The following is an 18848-nucleotide window of genomic DNA, read 5'->3' on the forward strand; positions in this document are numbered from 1 at the left end:
TCTAAAGGAAATTTTTGGGAGCATTACTTTAAAATTTTACTGTGAAGTTTTTTACAATGCTATCTTAGGGTATGTCCAAAACTCTAAAATACTTGGGAATAACTTTAATAAGAAAAAGATAGGAGGCGGTCCTAAGATGGCGGAGGAATAGGATTGGGGAGACCACTTTCTCCCCTATAAATTCATCGAAAGAACATTTGAATGCTGAGCAAATTCCACAAAACAACCTCTGAATGCTGGCAGAGGAAATCAGGCACCCAGAAAGGCAGCCCATTGTCTTCAAAAGGATGTAGGACAAAATATAAAAGATAAAGAGAGAGACAAAAAGAGTTAGGGATGGAGACCCGTTCTGGGAAGGGAGTCTTTAAAGAGGAGAAGTTTCCAAACACCAGGAAACCCTCTCACCTGTGGTTCTGTGGGAAGTTTTGGAATCTCAGAGGGCAATATAACCGGGAGGAAAAATAAATAAAACCCACAGATTACATGCCTAATGGCAACTTCCAGCAGAGAAGTAGCCCAAAAGCTTGCATCTGCCACCAGCAAGCAGGGGATGAACAGTGAGGAGCAGGCTGCATTGCTTAGGGAAAGGACCAGGCCTGAATACCCTGAGGGCAATCTGAAGGAGGTAACGTGAGACAGCAACCCAAACTGTGGGATAGCCAGAGAGAGAGAGGGAAAAAAAAAGAGAGAGAGAGAACTATCCCGCGAAAAGCCCTAACCTAAGGCACTGCCGGCCCACTCACAGAACAAAGGACTGAGAGAATACCAGAGGAGAGCTAGCCAGCTGCAGACCGGCACATCCCCCACTGGAAGCAGGTGGGCGGCAGCCAGAGCCAGAAAGGGGCAAACTTGGCCCCAGAGAAGGCATCCCCTACCAAACTGTGAGCAGGCTTCCAGTTGCTAACCAAGACTTCCTGGGATTCTGGACGGTTGACATCCTCCAGGAAGGTCGCAGCCAGAGATTAGCTCCCCAGAAGAGACACGTGGCATACCTGAGATGGCACACCAGCTGCCACCCAGTAAACCAAGTGGCTGGAACTGGGAAGGTGATAAGACGCACCACATCTAAGGAGAGTGCACTCGCCAAGCACCTGGTCACCTGACCTGCTTGGACCTGGGAAGGGCACAACATGCAGGCCCAACCGAGTCTGCGCCTTTGTGGAGTACCCAAGATCCTGAACCTGAGAGGCTTAGACCTGAGAAGTGCATGCAACCCAGGGCCTGCTTTAGACAGTTCCCTTGCAGAGCCACCTGGAGCCTGAGCAGTGCAGACTGGCAAAGCACACACGCCATGAGCAGGGGCAAACCCAGTGTGGCCCAGACACTGTGAGCACTCCCCACACAAGCCAGTGATATTTGTTTGCAGTGTTCCTCCCTCCCCACAGCACGACTGAACAAGTGAGCCTAAATAAGGACCACCTTCATTCCCTTGTGTCAGGGTGGAAATTAAGACACTGAAGAGACTTGCAAACAGAAGCCGCCAAAATAAACAGAGAGAACCGCTTTGGAAGTGACAGATGCAATAGATTAAAACCCTGTAGTTAGCACCAATTACACTGGAAGGGGCCTACAGATCTTGCGAAGTATAAGCTGGAACAAGGAACTATCTGTAACTGAACTGACCCCACACTGCCCACAACAGCTCCCAAGAAATTCCTACATATATTTTTACTATTATCATAAAAAATTTTTTTTTAATTTTATTTTTAAGTCTTCTATTACTTCTTTAATTTTCATTTTTATAACCTATTACCTTGCAAAAAAAGACACCATTTTTAAAGCAAACTTCATATATATTTTTTATGATTTTTCTGATTTTGCTTTTTTAATATTGTATTTTTGAGACTTTAACCTCTAGATTTTTTAATCTTTGCTTTTTGGTATTTGTTATCAATTTTGTACCTTTAAGAAACAAATCTTCAGTACCCATTTTTACTTAGGAGTGTGATTACTGGCGTGATTACTCTCTCCCCCTTTTGACTCTCCTTTTTCTCCCCCAGGTCACCTCTATCTCCTCCCTCCCCCTTCTCTTCTCTACCCAACCCTGTGAATCTCTGTGTGTGTTCTGGGTTATGGAGAACACTTAGGGAACTGATTACTGCCTAGATCAGTCTCTCTCCTTTTGACTCCCCCTTTTCTCTTCCTGGTCACCTCTATCTCCTTCCTCCCTCTTCTCTTCTCCATGTAACTCTGTGAACCTCTCTGGGTGTCCCCCACTGTGGAGAATTTTTTCACCATTAACCTAGATGTTTTATCATTGGTGCTGTATGGATGGAGAAGTCTTGAGGCTACTGTAAGAATAAGACTGAAATCCAGAGGCAGGAGGCTTAAGCCCAAAACCTGAGAACACCAGAGAACTTCTGATTCCAGGGAACATTAATCAATAAGAGATCATCCAAAAGCCTCCATACCTACACTGAAACCAGGCACTACCCAAGAGCCAACAAGTTCCAGAGCAAGACATACCATGCAAATTCTCCAGCAGTGCAGGAACATAGCCCTGAACTTCAATATACAGGCTGCCCAAAGTCACACCAAACCCAGAGACATCTCAAAACTCACTACTGGACACTTCATTGCACCCCAGAGAGAAGAAACCCAGCTCCATCCACCAGAACCCTGAGCCAAGCTTCCCTAACCAGGAAACCTTGACAAGCCACTTGTCCAACCCCATCCACAGGGAGGAAACTCCACAATAAAGAGGAACCACAAACTGCCAGAATACAGAAAGGCCACTCCAAACACAGCAATCTAAACAAGATGAAAAGGCAGAGAAATACTCAGCAGGTAAAGGAACATGATAAATGCCCACCAAACCAAACAAATGAGGAGAAGATATGGAGTCTACCTGAAAAAGAATTCAGAATAATGATAGTAAAAATGATCCAAAATCTTGAAAACAAAATGGAGTTACAGATAAATAGCCTGGAGACAAGGATTGAGAAGATGTAAGAAATGTTTAACAAGGACCTAGAAGAAATAAAAACGAGTCAGTCAATAATGAATAATGCAATAAATGAGATCAAAAACACTCTGGAGGGAACCAACAGTAGAATAACGGAGGCAGAAGATAGGATAAGTGATGTAGAAGATAGAATGGTAGAAATAAATGAAGCAGAGAGAAAAAAGAAAAAAGAATTAAAAGAAATGAAGATAACCTCAGGGACCTCTGGGACAATGTTAAACGCCCCAACATTCGAACTATAGGAGTCCCAGGAGAAGAAGACAAACAGAAAGGCCATGAGAAAATACTTGAGGAGATAATAGTTGAAAACTTCCCTAAAATGGGGAATGAAATAGTCAACCAAGTCCAAGAAACCCAGAGAGTCCCAAACAGGATAAACCCAAGGTGAAACAACCCAAGACACATATTAATCAAATTAACGAAGATCAAACACAAAGAACAAATATTAAAAGCAGCAAGGGAAAAACAACAAATAACACACAAGGGGATTCCCATAAGGATAACAGCTGATCTTTCAATAGAAACTCTTCAGGCCAGAAGGGAATGGCAGGACATACTTAAAGTGATTAAAGAGAAAAACCTACAACCCAGATTACTGTACTCAGCAAGGATCTCATTCAAGTATGAAAGAGAAATCAAAAGCTTTACAGACAAGCAAAAGCTGAGAGAATTCAGCAGCATCAAACCAGCTCTTCAACAAATGCTAAAGGATTGTCTCTAGACAGGAAATACAGAAAGGGTAATATAAACTCAAACCCAAATCAACAAAGTAAATGGCAACAGGATCATACTTATCAATAATTATCTTAAATGTAAATGGGTTGAATGCCCCAACCAAAAGACAAAGATGGGCTGAATGGATACAAAAACAAGACCGCTATATATGCTGTCCACAAGAGACCCACCTCAAAACAAGGGACACATACAGACTGAAAGTGAAGGGCTGGAAAAAGGTATTTCAAGCAAATGGAGACCAATAAAAAGGAGGAGTAGCAATACTCATATCAGATAAAATAGACTTTAAAATAAAGGCTGTGAAAAGAGACAAAGAAGGACACTACATAATGATCAAAGGATCAATCCAAGAAGAAGATATAACAATTATAAATATATATGCACCCAACATAGGAGCACTGCAATATGTAAGGCAAATGCTAACAAGTATGAAAGGGGAAATTAACAGTAACACGATAGTAGTGAGAGACTTTAATACCCCACTCACACCTATGGATAGATCAACTAAACAGAAAATTAACAAGGAAACACAAACTTTAAACGATACAATGAACCAGTTAGACCTAATTGATATCTATAGGACATTTCACCCCAAAACAATGAATTTCACCTTTTCCTCAAGTGCGCACGGAACCTTCTCAAGGACAGATCACATCCTGGGCCATAAACCCAGCCTTAGTAAATTCAAAAAAACTGAAATCATTCCAAGCATCTTTTCTGACCACAATGTGGCTCAGATGGTAAAGAATCTGCCTGCAATGTGGGAGACCGGACTTTGATCCCTGGGTTGGAAATATCTCTGGATAAGGGCATAGCTGCCCACTCCAGTATTCTTGCATGGAGAATCCCATGGACAGAGGAGCCTGGTGGGCTATATACAGTCCATACACAAAAGAGTCAGAGACGACTGAGCGACTAATACTTTCACTCTGTATCTGCGGTTCCTCTGCATGCTCAGATTCAACCAACCACAGACCCCCTACTATAGTATTTGCTACTGAAAAATAACCACATATAAGTGAACCTACCCAATTCTAACCTGGGCTGTCAGGGGTCAAATGTAAATGAACAGAACAAAGCCCTGAAACAGATTCACTATATAGGAATCTCATACAGACTATAAGTGGTATTTCAATTCAGTTCAGTCGCTTAATCATGTCCAACTCTTTGAGACCCCATGGACTGCAGCACACCAGGCCTCCCTGTCCATCACCAATTCCTGAGGTTTACCCAAACTCATGTCCATTGAGTCGGCGATGCCATCCAACCATCTTATCCTCTGTCGTCCCCTTCTCCTCCTGCCTTCAATCTTTCCTAGCATCAGGGTCTTTTCCAATGAGTCAGCTCTTCACATCAGGTGGCCATAGTATTGGAGTTTCAGCTTCAACATCAGTCCTTCCAATGAACACCCAGGACCGATCTCCTTTAGGATGGACTGGCTGGATCTCCCTGCAGTCCAAGGGACTCTCAAGTTTACTCCAACACCACAGTTCAAAAGCATCAATTCTTTGGCACTCAGCTTTCTTCACAGTCCAACTCTCACATCCATACCTGACTACTGGAAAACTGCAGCCCTGACTAGACGGACCTTTGTTGGCAAAGTAATGTCTCTGCTTTTTAATATGCTGTCTAGGTTGGTCATAACTTTTCTTCCAGTGAGCGTCTTTTAATTTCATGGCTGCAGTCACCATCTGCAGTGATTTTGGATTTCAATTAAATAGACAAAAAAGCTCTTTAACTCTCTGGCTGCCTGAAGATAGCTGCCATCATGAATGACACAGTAACAACTCAGACCAGGAAATTCATTACCAACCAACTACTTCAGCGGAAATAAATAGTAACCTAGGTTCTTCACTCTGGGAAGGCAACAGTAACTAAAACAGAAATTCAGGAAAAACTAGCCAAAATGTACAAGACCAGATGTCATTTTTGTATTTGGATTCAGAATCTATTTTGGTGGTGGCAAGACAACTGGCTTTGGCATGGTTTATGAATCCTTGGATTACACAAAGAAATGAGCCCAAACACAGGCTTGTAAGACACGGCCTAGATGAGAAGAAAAAGACCTCAAGAAAACAGCAAAAGGAATGCAAGAATAGAATTAAGAAAGTCAGGGGGAATGCAAAGGCCAATGCTGGTCCTGGCAAGAAGCAGTAAAGATTCTGCAGTGACTGTATCTGTGGTGACTGTGCAGATTTTTCATGAGAGAGAATAAACTAAGACCTTTAAAAAAAAGAAAAAGATAATCCAATAAATGGTGTGGATCAGCTAATCATTCTGAAGAAGAAAGTTACATAACCACCTTACATCATATAAAATATATTAGAAAGGAACCTAATAGGGACCTTCCTAAAAAATAAAAGATAAATGTATTAAAAAAATAAAATAATGTATACCTCTGAGATGAAAGTTTTGCCTAAAAGAAAACTTAGAAGCCATGAAGGAGGGGGATAAAACAAATGAAAAAGGAAACATTTCTGAATGGTTAAATATAAAAAAATTAAATGTGAAAAACTGGGAAAAAAAGAGTTAAAATACAAAGAACAAAGTGTTAATATCTCTATCACATGAAGTAGTCTTACAATTTAGGAAAAAGACAATTCAAAAGGAAAATACAGAAAGGACCTGGAAGGATCTCTTAAAGATTTTCCATAAAGAGCTGAGAAGTTAACATGAAAGATTGATCAATTTCACTAGTATTCAGGGAATTTCAATTTAAAACAGATACCCATTTTTTGCCCATTAAATTGCCAAACATTAAAAAAATATGACAAATACAAACATGGATTTTTTTAGACCTAATAATTAACAGAACCTGCTGGTGGAACTTTTTTTTTGGTGGGAGTGAGTTTGAGGAATTGTGCAAAACCCTAGTGAAAAAATCTGAAGCCACCTAGTGTTTATCATAAACAGATTATATTATAGCATTGATGTACCATGGTTTATTGTGCAGCCATTAAAAATAATGTAGGAGACATTTATGACAATAGGTTAATGCTGGAAGGAATGCAGCAGACTACTAAATGTTAAAGTGGGCTTAATGTTGGGTGGGGAAGAGGATGTTCTGGCAAGCTTTTAAGTATAATGTACCAAAGACAGTTATCTATTACTAGATAATAAAGGAAAAGTGTTACTTAAAAAAAACCAGATTGCATCAAATATTTTTAAGAGCACCCCCTAAAATTCAGGGCTAAAATCTTAATTTCTATCTACCTCCTCATTTATGCCCCTTTGGCCTGGCATTTCGTAGTAAGAGGTTATTGTTACTACCAACAGATTTGATACAGGACATTTCACCCAGAAAATTTAAGAAAATATTAAATAAAACTGATTTAAAAGATTTCAGTTAAAATTGTGAGAGTCTTAACTTCTGATATATACAATAAAGATTTTATCCCCCCTACTCCAGAATAGCTTGTTGCTTAAGTTTTATTTATGGTGGTATTTTTGCTTGTTTGTTTTCTGCTATGTGTAACAGAAAAATAGTGGGCAAATTTAACCAGCATTTTCTCTGTGGCTTCTGACTTCCCTGGTGGCTCAGCTGGTAAAGAATCCTCCTGCAATGTGGGAGACCTGGGTTCCATCCCTGGGTTGGGAAAATACTCTGAAGAAGGAAACAGCTACCCACTCCAGTATTCTGGCCGGGAGAATACCATGGACTGTACAGTCCATGGGGTTGCAAAGAGTCCAACCTGACTGAGTGACTTTCACTTTCTTCTGTGAGTTCTGACTTCAGTGATGAATAACAAGGCTTCTCTATCCAAGATTAAACAATTACCTATAGTCTCTTCTAGTTTACATTTTCAATTTGTAGGTTATTCCAATCCACATGTGATTTTAATATATATTAATCACCTATGATTGGTTAATTTGTCATTTTCTCATGGCCCAATATATTTTTAGACTTATGATCTTTAGTCCAAATGATCAATAAAATGCCAGTATTTCTGTAATGGAATCTAAGTATGGTCATATTCTTAAACAAAACCTGTCATATTGCTGTATATAACTATAGAATGGTTATTAACCATTAATAGGACTGGAATGCAAAAGTAAGAAGTCAAGAAACACCTGGAGTAACAGGCAAATTTGGCCTTGGAGTACAGAATGAAGCAGGGCAAAGGCTAATAGTTTTCCCAAGAGAACACACTAGTCATAGAAAACACCCTCTTCCAACAACACAAAAGAAGACTCTGCACATGGACATCACCACATGGTCAACACTGAAATCAGATTCATTATATTCTTTGCAGCAAAAGATGGAGAAGCTCTATACAGTCAGCAAAAACAAGACCGGGAGCTGACTGTGGCTCACATCATGAACTCCTTATTACCAAAGTCAGACTTAAATTGAAAAAAGTAGGGAAAACCACTAGACCATTCAGTTATGACCTAAATCAAATCCCTTTTGATTATACAGTGGAAGTGATAAACAGATTTAAGGAACTAGATCTGATAGACAAGAGTGCCTGATGAACTATGGACAGAGGTTCGTGACATTGTACAGGAGACGGGATCAAGACCATCCCCAAGAAAACGAAATGTAAAAATGCAAAATGGCTGTCTGAGGAGGCCTTACAAATAGCTGTGAAAAGAGGAGCCAAAAGCAAAGGAGAAAAGGAATGATACACCCATTTGAATGCAGAGTTCCAAAGAATAGCAAGGAGAGATAAGAAAGCCTTCCTCAGTGATCAGTGCAAAGAAATAGAGGAAAACAATACAATGGGAAAGACCAGAGATCTCTTCAAGAAAATTAGAGATACTAAGGTAACATTTCATGCAAAAATGGGCTCAATAAAGGACAGAAACAGTAGGGACCTAACAGGAGCAGAAGTTAAGAAGAGGTGGCAAGAATACACATAAGAACTGTACAAAAAAGATCTTCACAATCCAGATAATCACAATGGTGTGATCACTCACCTAGAGCCAGACATCCTGGAATGTGAAGTTAAGTGGGCCTTAGAAAGCTTGACTTTGAACAAAGCTAGTGGAAGTGATGGAATTCCAGTTGAGCTATTTCAAATCCTGAAAGATGATGCTGTGAAAGTGCTGCACTCAATATGCCAGCACAGTTGGAAAACTCAGCATTGGCCAAAGGACTGGAAAAGGTCAGTTTTCATTCCAATCCCAAAGAAAGGCAATGCCAAACAATGCTGAAACTACTGCACAATTAATTGCACTCATCTCACACGCTAGCAAAGTAAAGCTCAAAATTCTCCAAGCCAGGCTTCAGCAATATGTGAATCATGAAATTCCAGTTGTTCAAGCTGGTTTTAGAAAGGGCAGAGGAACCAGGGATCAAACTGCCAACATCCACTGGATCATCAAAAAAGCAAGAGAGTTCCAGAAAAACATCTATTTCTGTTTTATTGACTATGCCAAAGCCTTTGACTGTGTGGATCACCACAAACTGTGGAAAATTCTGAAAGAGATGGGAATACCAGACCACCTGACCTGCCTCTTGAGAAACCTGTATGCAGGTCAGGAAGCAACAGTTAGAACTGGACATGGAACAACAGACTGGTTCCAAATAGGAAAAGGAGTACGTCAAGGCTGTATATTGTCACCCTGCTTATTTAACTTCTATGCAGAGTACATCATGAGAAACGCTGGGCTGGAGGAAGCACAAGCTGGAATCAAGATTGCCAGGAGAAATATCAATAACCTCAGATATGCAGATGACACCATCCTTATGGCAGAAAGTGAAGAAGAACTAAAGAGTCTCTTGATGAAGTGAAAGAGCAGAGTGAAAAAGCTGGCTTAAAGCTCAACATTCAGAAAACTAAGATCATGGCATCCAGTCCCATCACTTCATTTTTTGGGGCTCCGAAATCACTGCAGCCATGAAATTAAAAGACGCTTACTCCTTGATAGAAAAGTTATGACCAACCTAGACAGCATATTAAAAAGCAGAGACATTACTTTGCCAACAAAGGTCCATCTAGTCAGGGTTACGGTATTTCCAGTAGTCATGTATGGATGTGAGAGTTGGAATATAATGAAAGCTGAGCGCCAAACAATTGATGCTTTTGAACTGTGGTGTTGGAGTAAACTCTTGAGTCCCTTGGGCTGCGAGGAGATCCAACCAGTCCATCCTAAAGGAGATCAGTCCTGGGTGTTCATTGGAAGGACTGGTGTTGAAGCTGAAACTCCAATACTATGGCCACCTGATGTGAAGAGCTGACTCATTGGAAAAGACCCTGATGCTGGGAAAGAGTGAAGGCAAGAAGAGAAGGGGACGACAGAGGATGAGATGGCTGGATGGCATCACCAACTCAATGGAGCTGAGTTTAGGTAAACTCCAGGAGTTGGTGATGAACAGGGAGACCTGGCGTGCTGCAGAACATGGGGTCTCAAAGAGTTGGACACAACTGAGCGACTGAATGGAACACAGTATCAGTCAAAAACAGGAATGTTGTTTAAAAAACCCACACCACTATGAAAGTTAAAGACTGATTCATACGTACTCAAACTCAGAAATAACACAAGCATACCCATTAACTCTGAATGGAATCATTTTAGGCTTAAGCGTGAAATAGCATCACCTGGGCCTTCAACATTCAAGATAAATTATAAATATAAGTCTAATGTGAATATAGGTATTACTTTTTAGAGCATATACAGTATTTAAAAATAATAAACTTCAATCCGGAAATAGTCTATAAATTCAGACTTTTCACTAATTTAGACTTGATTCTTCCCTTATCTTTTTCCAAATACAAGGTACCAGCAAAAATGTAAACTTTAAAAACTATCAGGGACTTCCCTGGTGGTCAGCTGGTTAAGAATCTGCCTCCTAATGCCAGGGACTTGAGTTCCATCTCTGGTTGCGGAACTAAGATACCACAGGCTGCAGAACAACTAAGGGCACTTGCCTTAACTAGGGGCTTCCCTTGTAGCTCAGTTGGTAAAGAATTTGCCTGCAAGGCAGGAGACCCAGGTTCAATTCACGGAAAGGGAAGATATCCTGGAAAAGGAAATGGCAACCCACTCCAGTATTCTTGCCTAGAGAATCCCATGGACAGAGGAGCCTGGCAGGCTACAGTCCATGGGGCCGCAACTAGAGAGTTCATGGGGCTCTCTACAGTCCATGGGGCCGCAAGCCAGAGCCTTAACTAGAGAGCTGTTGAGCTTCAAGGAAGACCCAGTGCAGCCAAAAATAAATTATATATAAACAAAAAAACTAATAAAAGAGTGGTAACAATTTCTGGAAGGTTTCTTGAAGGATTCCTTTAAACAGCGGCCAGCTTTAGTGCATTTGAAGACTGAATACAGTCCTCTGTCAATTATGCGGCTTATAATAGCACAGGGAGAAAGGGGAAAAGGCGTGTAGGATGGGACAGACCACGTCTCCCAAAGTGAGAGGCTGCTGCTCCTAAGTTGCTTCAGTCGTGTCCGACTCTGTGCAACCCCATAGACGGCAGCACACCAGGCTTCCCCATCCCTGGGATTCTCCAGGCAAGAACACTGGAGTGGGTTGCCATTTCCTTCTCCAATGCATGAAAGTGAAAAGTGAAAGTGAAGTCGCTCAGTCATGTCTGACTCTTAGCGACCCCATGGACTGCAGCCTACCAGGCTCCTCCGTCCATGGGATTTTCTAGGCAAAAGTACTGGAGTGGGGTGCCATTACAGAACTAGTCAAATGATACAAAATAGATTTGCTAAAATCCTAAAATCAAAAACCAGTATTTGTAACAGCACTGTAAAGCAAGTATACTTCAATAAAAAAGCACACATAAATGTAAATTTCAAAATAAAAAACTAGTATTTGTAAATACAATATAAACACTTGATTAGATGTTATGAAAACACTAAAAATAATACATGTTAGTATTTTAAGAGACCATTAAACACAAAGTCATTTGCCACAAAAGGCAAGAGGTTACTCTTCTAATAAACTTGCTGTTTTTTTAATATCAGAACAGGACAGACATGGGCAGAGACAGTTACAGTGGAATGTCTCTTTCTTTTCCCTTCATTCACTCTTTACCCACCACAAGACTCAATCTGTCAGGGATATTCTATTTCAACCAGGAGCTAGGCTCCCCTTTGTCTTAATTATGGAGCTGCTGCTGCTGCTGCTAAGTTGCTTCAGTCGTGTCCAACTCTGTGCGACCCCATAGATGGCAGCCCACTAGGCTCCTCTGTCCCTGGGATTCTCCAGGCAAGAATACTGGAGTGGGTTGCCATTTCCTTCTCCAATGCATGAAAGTAAAGAGTGAAAGTGAAGTCACTCAGTCGTGCCCGACTCTTAGTGACCCCATGGACTGCAGCCTACCAGGCTCCTCCATCCATGGGATTTTCCAGGCAAGAGTACTGGAGTGGGGTGCCACTAGCTACTGTCAAAAAAAGGGAGAGGGAATAGGAATTTCCCACAATTAAGGCCATGATTCATAAAGTACATAATTCCAAAACAAATATCTTCTAGTGTGTACATGTTTCTGCTATAATTGAAACCTGCACAAATCACACATTTGTATGTTTATATACATATTATTATATATGTATGTGAAAGTTGGACCATAAAGAAGGCTGAGTGCTGAAAGTCACTCAGTCCTGTCTGACTCTTTGCGACCGCATGGACTATATAGTCCATGGAATTCTCCAGGCCAGAATACTGGAGTGGGTAGCCCTTCCCTTCTTCAGAGGATCTTCCAAACCCAGGGATTGAACCATTGCAGGCAGGTCTCCCACATTGCAGGCAGATTCTTTACCAGCTGACCCACCAGGGAAGCCCTGAGTGCCAAATGACTGATGCTTTTGAACTGTGGTGCTGAAGAAGACTCTTGAGAGTCCCTTGGACTGTAAGATCAACCAGTCAATCCTAAAGGAAATCAATCCTGAGTATTCATTGGAAGGACTGATGCTGAAGCTCCAATACTTTGGCCACCTGATGTGAAGAGCTGCCTCATTAGAAAAGACCATGCCCTGTTTCTGGGAAAGACCAAAGGTTGGATGGCAACACCAACTCAATGGACACAAGTTTGAGCAAGCTGCTGGAGATGGTGAAGGACAGGGAAGCCTTGTGTGCTGTAGTCCATGGGGTTGCAAAGAGTCGGACACAGCTGAGCAACTGAACAACAAAAACAATATGCATTATTATATATATTCTTGGTAGCACTAGTAGCAAAGAATCGGCCTGCCAATGCAGGAGACATAAGAGATGCAGGTTCAATCCCTGGGTTGGGAAGATCCCCTGCTGAAGGGAATGGTAACCCACTCCAGTATTCTTGCCTGGAGACTCCCACAAACAGAGAAGGCTGACGTGCCTCAGTCTATACAGTAGCAAACAGTTGGACACGACTGAAGCAACTCATTACTCACATATGTATTTTTATCATGGTTAACCTGCAAACCAGTTAATCCACATCTAAATAATCAAGGGTCGACCACAACACTTATTTTAAAACTTGGAGAGAACTTTCACATAATTCAGATTTGACTTTTACAATTCTATAAGAAAGTCAGGTATTATTTCCATCTCACAAATGAGGAAACTCAGGATTAGGGCACAAGAACTAGGACTGCATCCCAAGTGGTCTGCCTCTATATTAACTGTCTGCCACACCGCCACAGAAAATAATGGATACAAATCTTCAAAATCTGATCTCTCAAGTGGAACATTAAGAATTAAATACAGATTAAAAAACTTTCTAGGAACATACATATATAAACCAAGCAACACTTATATTTGTAGTAAATGCAAAAAAAGTTCAGTAAATTTTAAATCCTTAATTTGTTCTCATTATCATGAGTGCATGGGTTTTAGTGCAACTGCATTATTTTTAGCACTAAAGTTAACTTTAGGATGTTGTTTGCTTTTTTTTTTTTTTTTTTAACACATCTCTACAAGTGTAAATTTAATGACACACAAAGGTTGAGGGGCAGAGGGAAATTCTAAATTTGCTTACATGATATCAGTTTAGAAAAAGGGGATAGAGATTTTAGTACTTCCCTGGCAGTCCAGTGGTCAAGACTCCACTTTTCAATGCAGAGGATGAAGGTTCAAGCCCTAGTCAAAGAGCTAAGATCCCGCATGCCCCGGGGACAAAAAGAAAAAGAAAAAAAAAAAAAAAAAAACCCATAAAATAGAGGCAATGTTCTGGCCAATTCAATAAAGACTCTAAAAATGGTCCACATCAAAAAATCTTTTAAAAAAATACAGATGTAGACTGATAAGTGTATGACCTTAAGCTTGCATTCTTTTTGATCACTTTGAATAGTTACAAAAACGTATGTGAAAAGCTTTATCTTTTGCTAGGTTTCTTTATTTAAAAGACTCAGCAGCAAATACCCAAGTTTTTAGTTCCTAATTAGAAGTATGCTTTATTTCTCTACCATTTTTTACCTGTAACATTATGTTGTAATGTGATCGATATGAACAATAAAACTTACCTCACAATCAGGGCATGTGATTGTGCTGTATTCTTCAGTCATTAATAAGCACAGGTCACAAAAAGCATGTCCACATTGAAGTTCATGGTGGTGACCTACTGATGAAATTCTTCTGTGAATTAAACTTTTCAATTTGTTAATGATGCATATTCAGTATAATCAAAGGGGAAAATTAAAAGGGATTCTCTTCTATAGAAAAATATACCTATTTAGGCAGGGATAATTAATATTGCCTGCATTCATTTAGATAGTTATCTGGTACCTATAATACTTTGAATCTGCCAGCTCTTACAATCATATAAAGAAAAAATCATATAAAAAATCTGAAACACTCCATTTGATCATTATAATTATCACAGCTAAATAGGCTGTAGATATTATATTTGACAACCTAGACATAGATAAACATTTTGGTGATCTGGGATAAATGGTATAATCCAGATTCCAATCTAGTTCTGTTTCCAAGTCTAATGTTCTTTCTACTTGATCATACTTCCTTCTGCAAATTTATACTTCCCATCCTGTGAAGGGGACAGTGAGGGTCAATTTGAGAAACTGGCAAGACCCTTGTCTTTGAACAAAATAATGCCATTTGCAGCAACATGGATGGACCTAGAGATTGTCATAATGAGTGAAGTCAGACACAGAAAGACAAATATCGTATCATATCAATTACACGTGCAATCTAAAAAAAGGCGGGGTACAAATGAACTTACTTACAAAACAGAAGTAGAGTCATGGATGTAGAAAGCAAATTTATGGTTACCAGGGAATGGGAAATGGTAAACTGGGAGAAGGGGACTGACATATTGACACTACTATATATAAAATAGATGATTAACAAGAACCTGCTATATAGCACAGGGAACTCTACTCAATACTTCTGTAATGGTCTACAATGAGAAAAGAACCAAAACAAAACAACAACAAAAAAAGAGAGTGGATATATGTAGATGTGTTGATATAACTAATTCACTTTACTGTACACCTGAAACACTGTAAATCAGTTACACTCAAATTGTAAAAAAATCCTCTCTTAATGATCTAAGACATTGGCAAAGACAGAAGACAGGACAGAAGTCAGATGCCATTACTATCACACAAACATGACCCATATAAAGGTTATTTTTCACAAATTTAGCATTTATGAAGGGAAATACCATCTAACACCAACATTTTAATACTCTAAGTAGAATCTGAAGTTTATAGTAATAAATATATTTGTTATAGCTATGTCATTTTAAGTCATTTTAAAACTCTGCAAGAAAAAATGGGAAAAGAAACTAGATAAAATGAGGCTTCATTTACTATAAAATTAGTGTTCCTGCTGATTTATATTAAAACAATTGCATTCTTTTGATAAAAAAAGAAATTTAGTTAAGCTAATGAAACATCTAAAACTTGTTTAAAACCAGGGTAAATTTTAAAGCTCTAATTTAAATTCCAGAGATACTGTTACTAAGGATATCAAAACTGTTCTACCTTTTAAAGATTTCTGATACTGTACAAGTCGAAATAACGTGGGCTGCATTACAGCTTACAAAGCACTTTGATAATTCCACATGCAAAGGCACCATCTTTCCAATTGAGTACTTCTCAGCATTATAATACAAATGTATGAAAGAACAGGTGATTTTAAAATGTCATGTTCTAAAACTTTATTTTGTAATACTGTATCATCAAATAATGGAGATTTTCTATGAAACAGCAGCAATCGAAATTCGGGTTAGAGAACTTGCCTCTCCCCAAGAAAACACAACCAATTTTCTCTACGCTCAGGTCTCCCAAGCAGAGTCCATCCTGGAGCGACTGAGAAAACGGACTTTGAAAGTATAAAATATAACAGTTACACAGGGTGATAATAAGACTCTGGCAGCTCCAAGAGTTTAGTTTCAACAACACACCCCTGCAGAGACATAGCACTCTAAGGCCTGTGAGGTTAGGGTCAAATAAACTGAACCTGTTTTCACTTGAGGAGAGTCGCAGTGAGCGGAGCATGGGCGCGCGTTCTCCCTGGATGGCCCAAGACTGAACACAAGATGCACAAAACCTAACGGGCTGTCTTCTGAACAAGGCTTTAAGCCAAAAGAGCAACAAGTCCCCCGCCCCCACCCCTATTATCCGTTTTTAAATATCAGGAACCTTTGGTTACCACAACAAAACTACCCAAGAAAATGAAGTTTCGTTGCTTCTTCACCTCAGAATGACGGTTAAATTCTCACATTACCCCTTTCTCGAACCTGCGACCCCATCAGTGGGGCAGTCAGTGCGCAGCAGGGCGGAAAGCCGCTCTCGAGGCCTTGGCATCAGGACCTCAAAGGCGGGCTGCGCGCTCGAGGCCTGGGCTGCCCCGTGCTCCCTCGCCGTCGCAGCCACTCCCTACTCTGCCTGTTCCTCAGATCCCGTGACGGCAGGCGGACTGACCCCCCGCCTCTCACCCAGAGCTCTGGGCGCCCTTCTTCCACACCGGCTACACAGGGCCTCGGTGGCTCCCCGGGCCCGGCCGTGCGTCTCCACCTGCCCGCAGGAGGACACGGGGCGCCTAGCCCTCAACGCCTCAGCCGCCATCTTCGTGCCTCGAATCCCAGGCCCGCGTCGCGTGCCGACCCGGTATCCCTTGCGGCAGAGACCAATCGCCGGAGGCGGTGGCTCCAGGGAGCCAATCGGCAGCGAGGAAGCTCCAGCCTACCCATCCCCCCGCCCCAGACCCTCCCAGCAGGAGGCTGTTAGCTGTTTTACTCCGGATGCTGAAAGCAGATTGCACGTGGTCTTCTGGGACCGTTTTGTGGTCTGACTTTTGTCCAAAGCTCAGTGCCTTATCACTCTCACTGCATATAAATCGGATTTCACGCATTACTCCTTACTTTGCTTTTGACTTTGCAGGTGGCGACGTCGTCCCCCTTCCCCAGTGGATCATGGTGGCTTTAGTGGAGAAGCCAGTCTAGCTACCCACCGGTGAGGAGATTTGGTTAACAGTTTCAAACCAAGGTGTGGTCGTTATTACTAACAATTGTTGACCGCACTGGTATTTACAAGGCCTTGTGTTGAGAACGTTTAGGGATACGAAGAATTTATAAACTAACAGGTTCCTGCTTGAGTGATATGTCATCCTCTACCTAAACGGGTAACTTCCACTAAAGCAGTTTGTATTAAATGCCAGAGGAGACTTAGAGAAAATAAGAGTTGTATGCGTTGTGTGAAAAGCCTTTGTAAAGAATATAAGGTTTACACCAGACTTTAAAACCTGAGTGAAACTTACAGAGATAAACGGAGAAATGAGGCTTTCCAGGGAGAAAGAACTGTAAAAACAAGGGATTGTAGGTGAGTAGATGCTGTTGCCTATTCGGTATTTAACTTACAGACCATTTGCCTAGATTAGTTAATACTGCTTTAAGTGAGCTTTATGGAGAATTAAATTGGAATTGAATTTTAGAAAGTCTTGAATGTTGGGTAAGAATTTACCCTTTAAACAGTCCAGTGCTGGGGAAATTGTGTGAGCAAGAAACCAGGTGATCTGGTAGCAATTTGGCAAGTATCGGTGTATTGTGGAGGAAGCACATGGAGATGGCAGGGTGCCTTTAGCTACTAAGAGTAAAACCAGCATATATTCTTCATTTTCTTTTTCCCTCTATGTGTTTTGTTTTGGAAATAGAAGTATTCTGTTCAAAGCTCATCCCTGGTTAACATCCAAAATATGCAAACAGCTCATACACCTCATATCAAAAAACCAACAACTGAATTCAAAAAGGATACCCTGAAGAAATGTCTTTAGTGAGAGTATCTTAATGGTGAATGCTCTCAGCTTTTATTTGGATGAAAATATTTTTGTCTTCATCCTTGAATGAGCATTTAATAACATAATGTTCTAAATTGACAGTTATTTTTTCTCAGACTTTGGAGATAGCATCATACTGATTTCTGTCGGTCCTTAAAAATCCCAACCCTTAGTGCTTCTGCTGTGGCCTCCCTGGATGGCAGTTTATTTACAGTCTGTCTTTCCTGCCCCACCAATACTATCTCTGAGGGGACGCCACATTGCTCACCCTCAGTGTTCCTTAAACACTGTAGCCTTGTGCCCTGTCCAAACAGGTGCTTCATTTGTCGAGCAATGAAAGCCACATTGCTCACCCTCAGTGTTCCTTAAACACTGTAGCCTTGTGCCCTGTCCAAGCAGGTGCTTCATTTGTCGAGCATGTTGCAAATATAAAATGTAGGGCAAAACACCAACTAATAAATTGTAGTATTTTCAGGCTTCAGTTCAGTTCAGTCGCTCAGTCGTGTCCGACTACTTGCGACCCCATGAACCGCAGCACGCCAGGCCTCCCTGTTCATCACCAACTCCCGGAGTCCACCGAAACCCATGTCCATTGAATCGGTGATGCCATGCAACTAGTTCATCCTCTGTCATCTCCTTCTCCTCCTGCCCTCAATCTTTCCCAGCATCAGGGTCTTTTCAAATGAGTCAGCTCTTTGCATCAGGTGGCCAAAGTATTGGAGTTTCAGTTTCAACATCAGTCCTTCCAATGAACACCCAGGACTGATCTCCTTTAGGATGGACTGGTTGGATCTCCTTGCAGTCCAAGGGACTCTCAAGAGTCTTCACCAACACCACAGTTCAAAAGCATCAATTCATTTTGATATTTGGCAAAACTAATACAATTATGTAAAGTTTAAAAATAAAATAAAATTTAAAAAAAAGATAAAAACAAACAAAAAATAAAATTAAATTTAAAAAAAATTTAAAAAGGAAAAA

The 18848-nt window shown here is 40.8% G+C and overlaps 1 protein-coding gene and 1 pseudogene across 11 annotated transcripts in view; one reads left to right on the top strand and one right to left on the bottom strand.

Moving 5' to 3' along the window:
* Positions 1-16727, bottom strand: part of RNF17 (ring finger protein 17) — a 115021-nt gene extending 98294 nt beyond the window's left edge. For 6 of the 11 annotated variants that reach the window (XM_055542622.1, XM_055542621.1, XM_055542620.1 and 3 more), the window contains exons 1-2: positions 16534-16726; positions 14096-14193 (exon numbers count right to left, since the gene is read on the bottom strand). In XM_055542622.1, coding sequence (XP_055398597.1) covers positions 14096-14193; positions 16534-16663 — 228 coding nt within the window. In that variant the 5' untranslated portion in view covers positions 16664-16726. The other 5 variants (XM_055542614.1, XM_055542612.1, XM_055542617.1 and 2 more) reach the window with 5 other exon arrangements.
* Positions 5469-5857, top strand: LOC129624553 (40S ribosomal protein S24-like; annotated as a pseudogene).
* Positions 16728-18848: the final 2121 nt, after the last annotated feature.

This window comes from Bubalus kerabau, chromosome 12, assembly GCF_029407905.1.
Source record: "Bubalus kerabau isolate K-KA32 ecotype Philippines breed swamp buffalo chromosome 12, PCC_UOA_SB_1v2, whole genome shotgun sequence".
Lineage (NCBI taxonomy): Eukaryota > Metazoa > Chordata > Mammalia > Artiodactyla > Bovidae > Bubalus > Bubalus kerabau.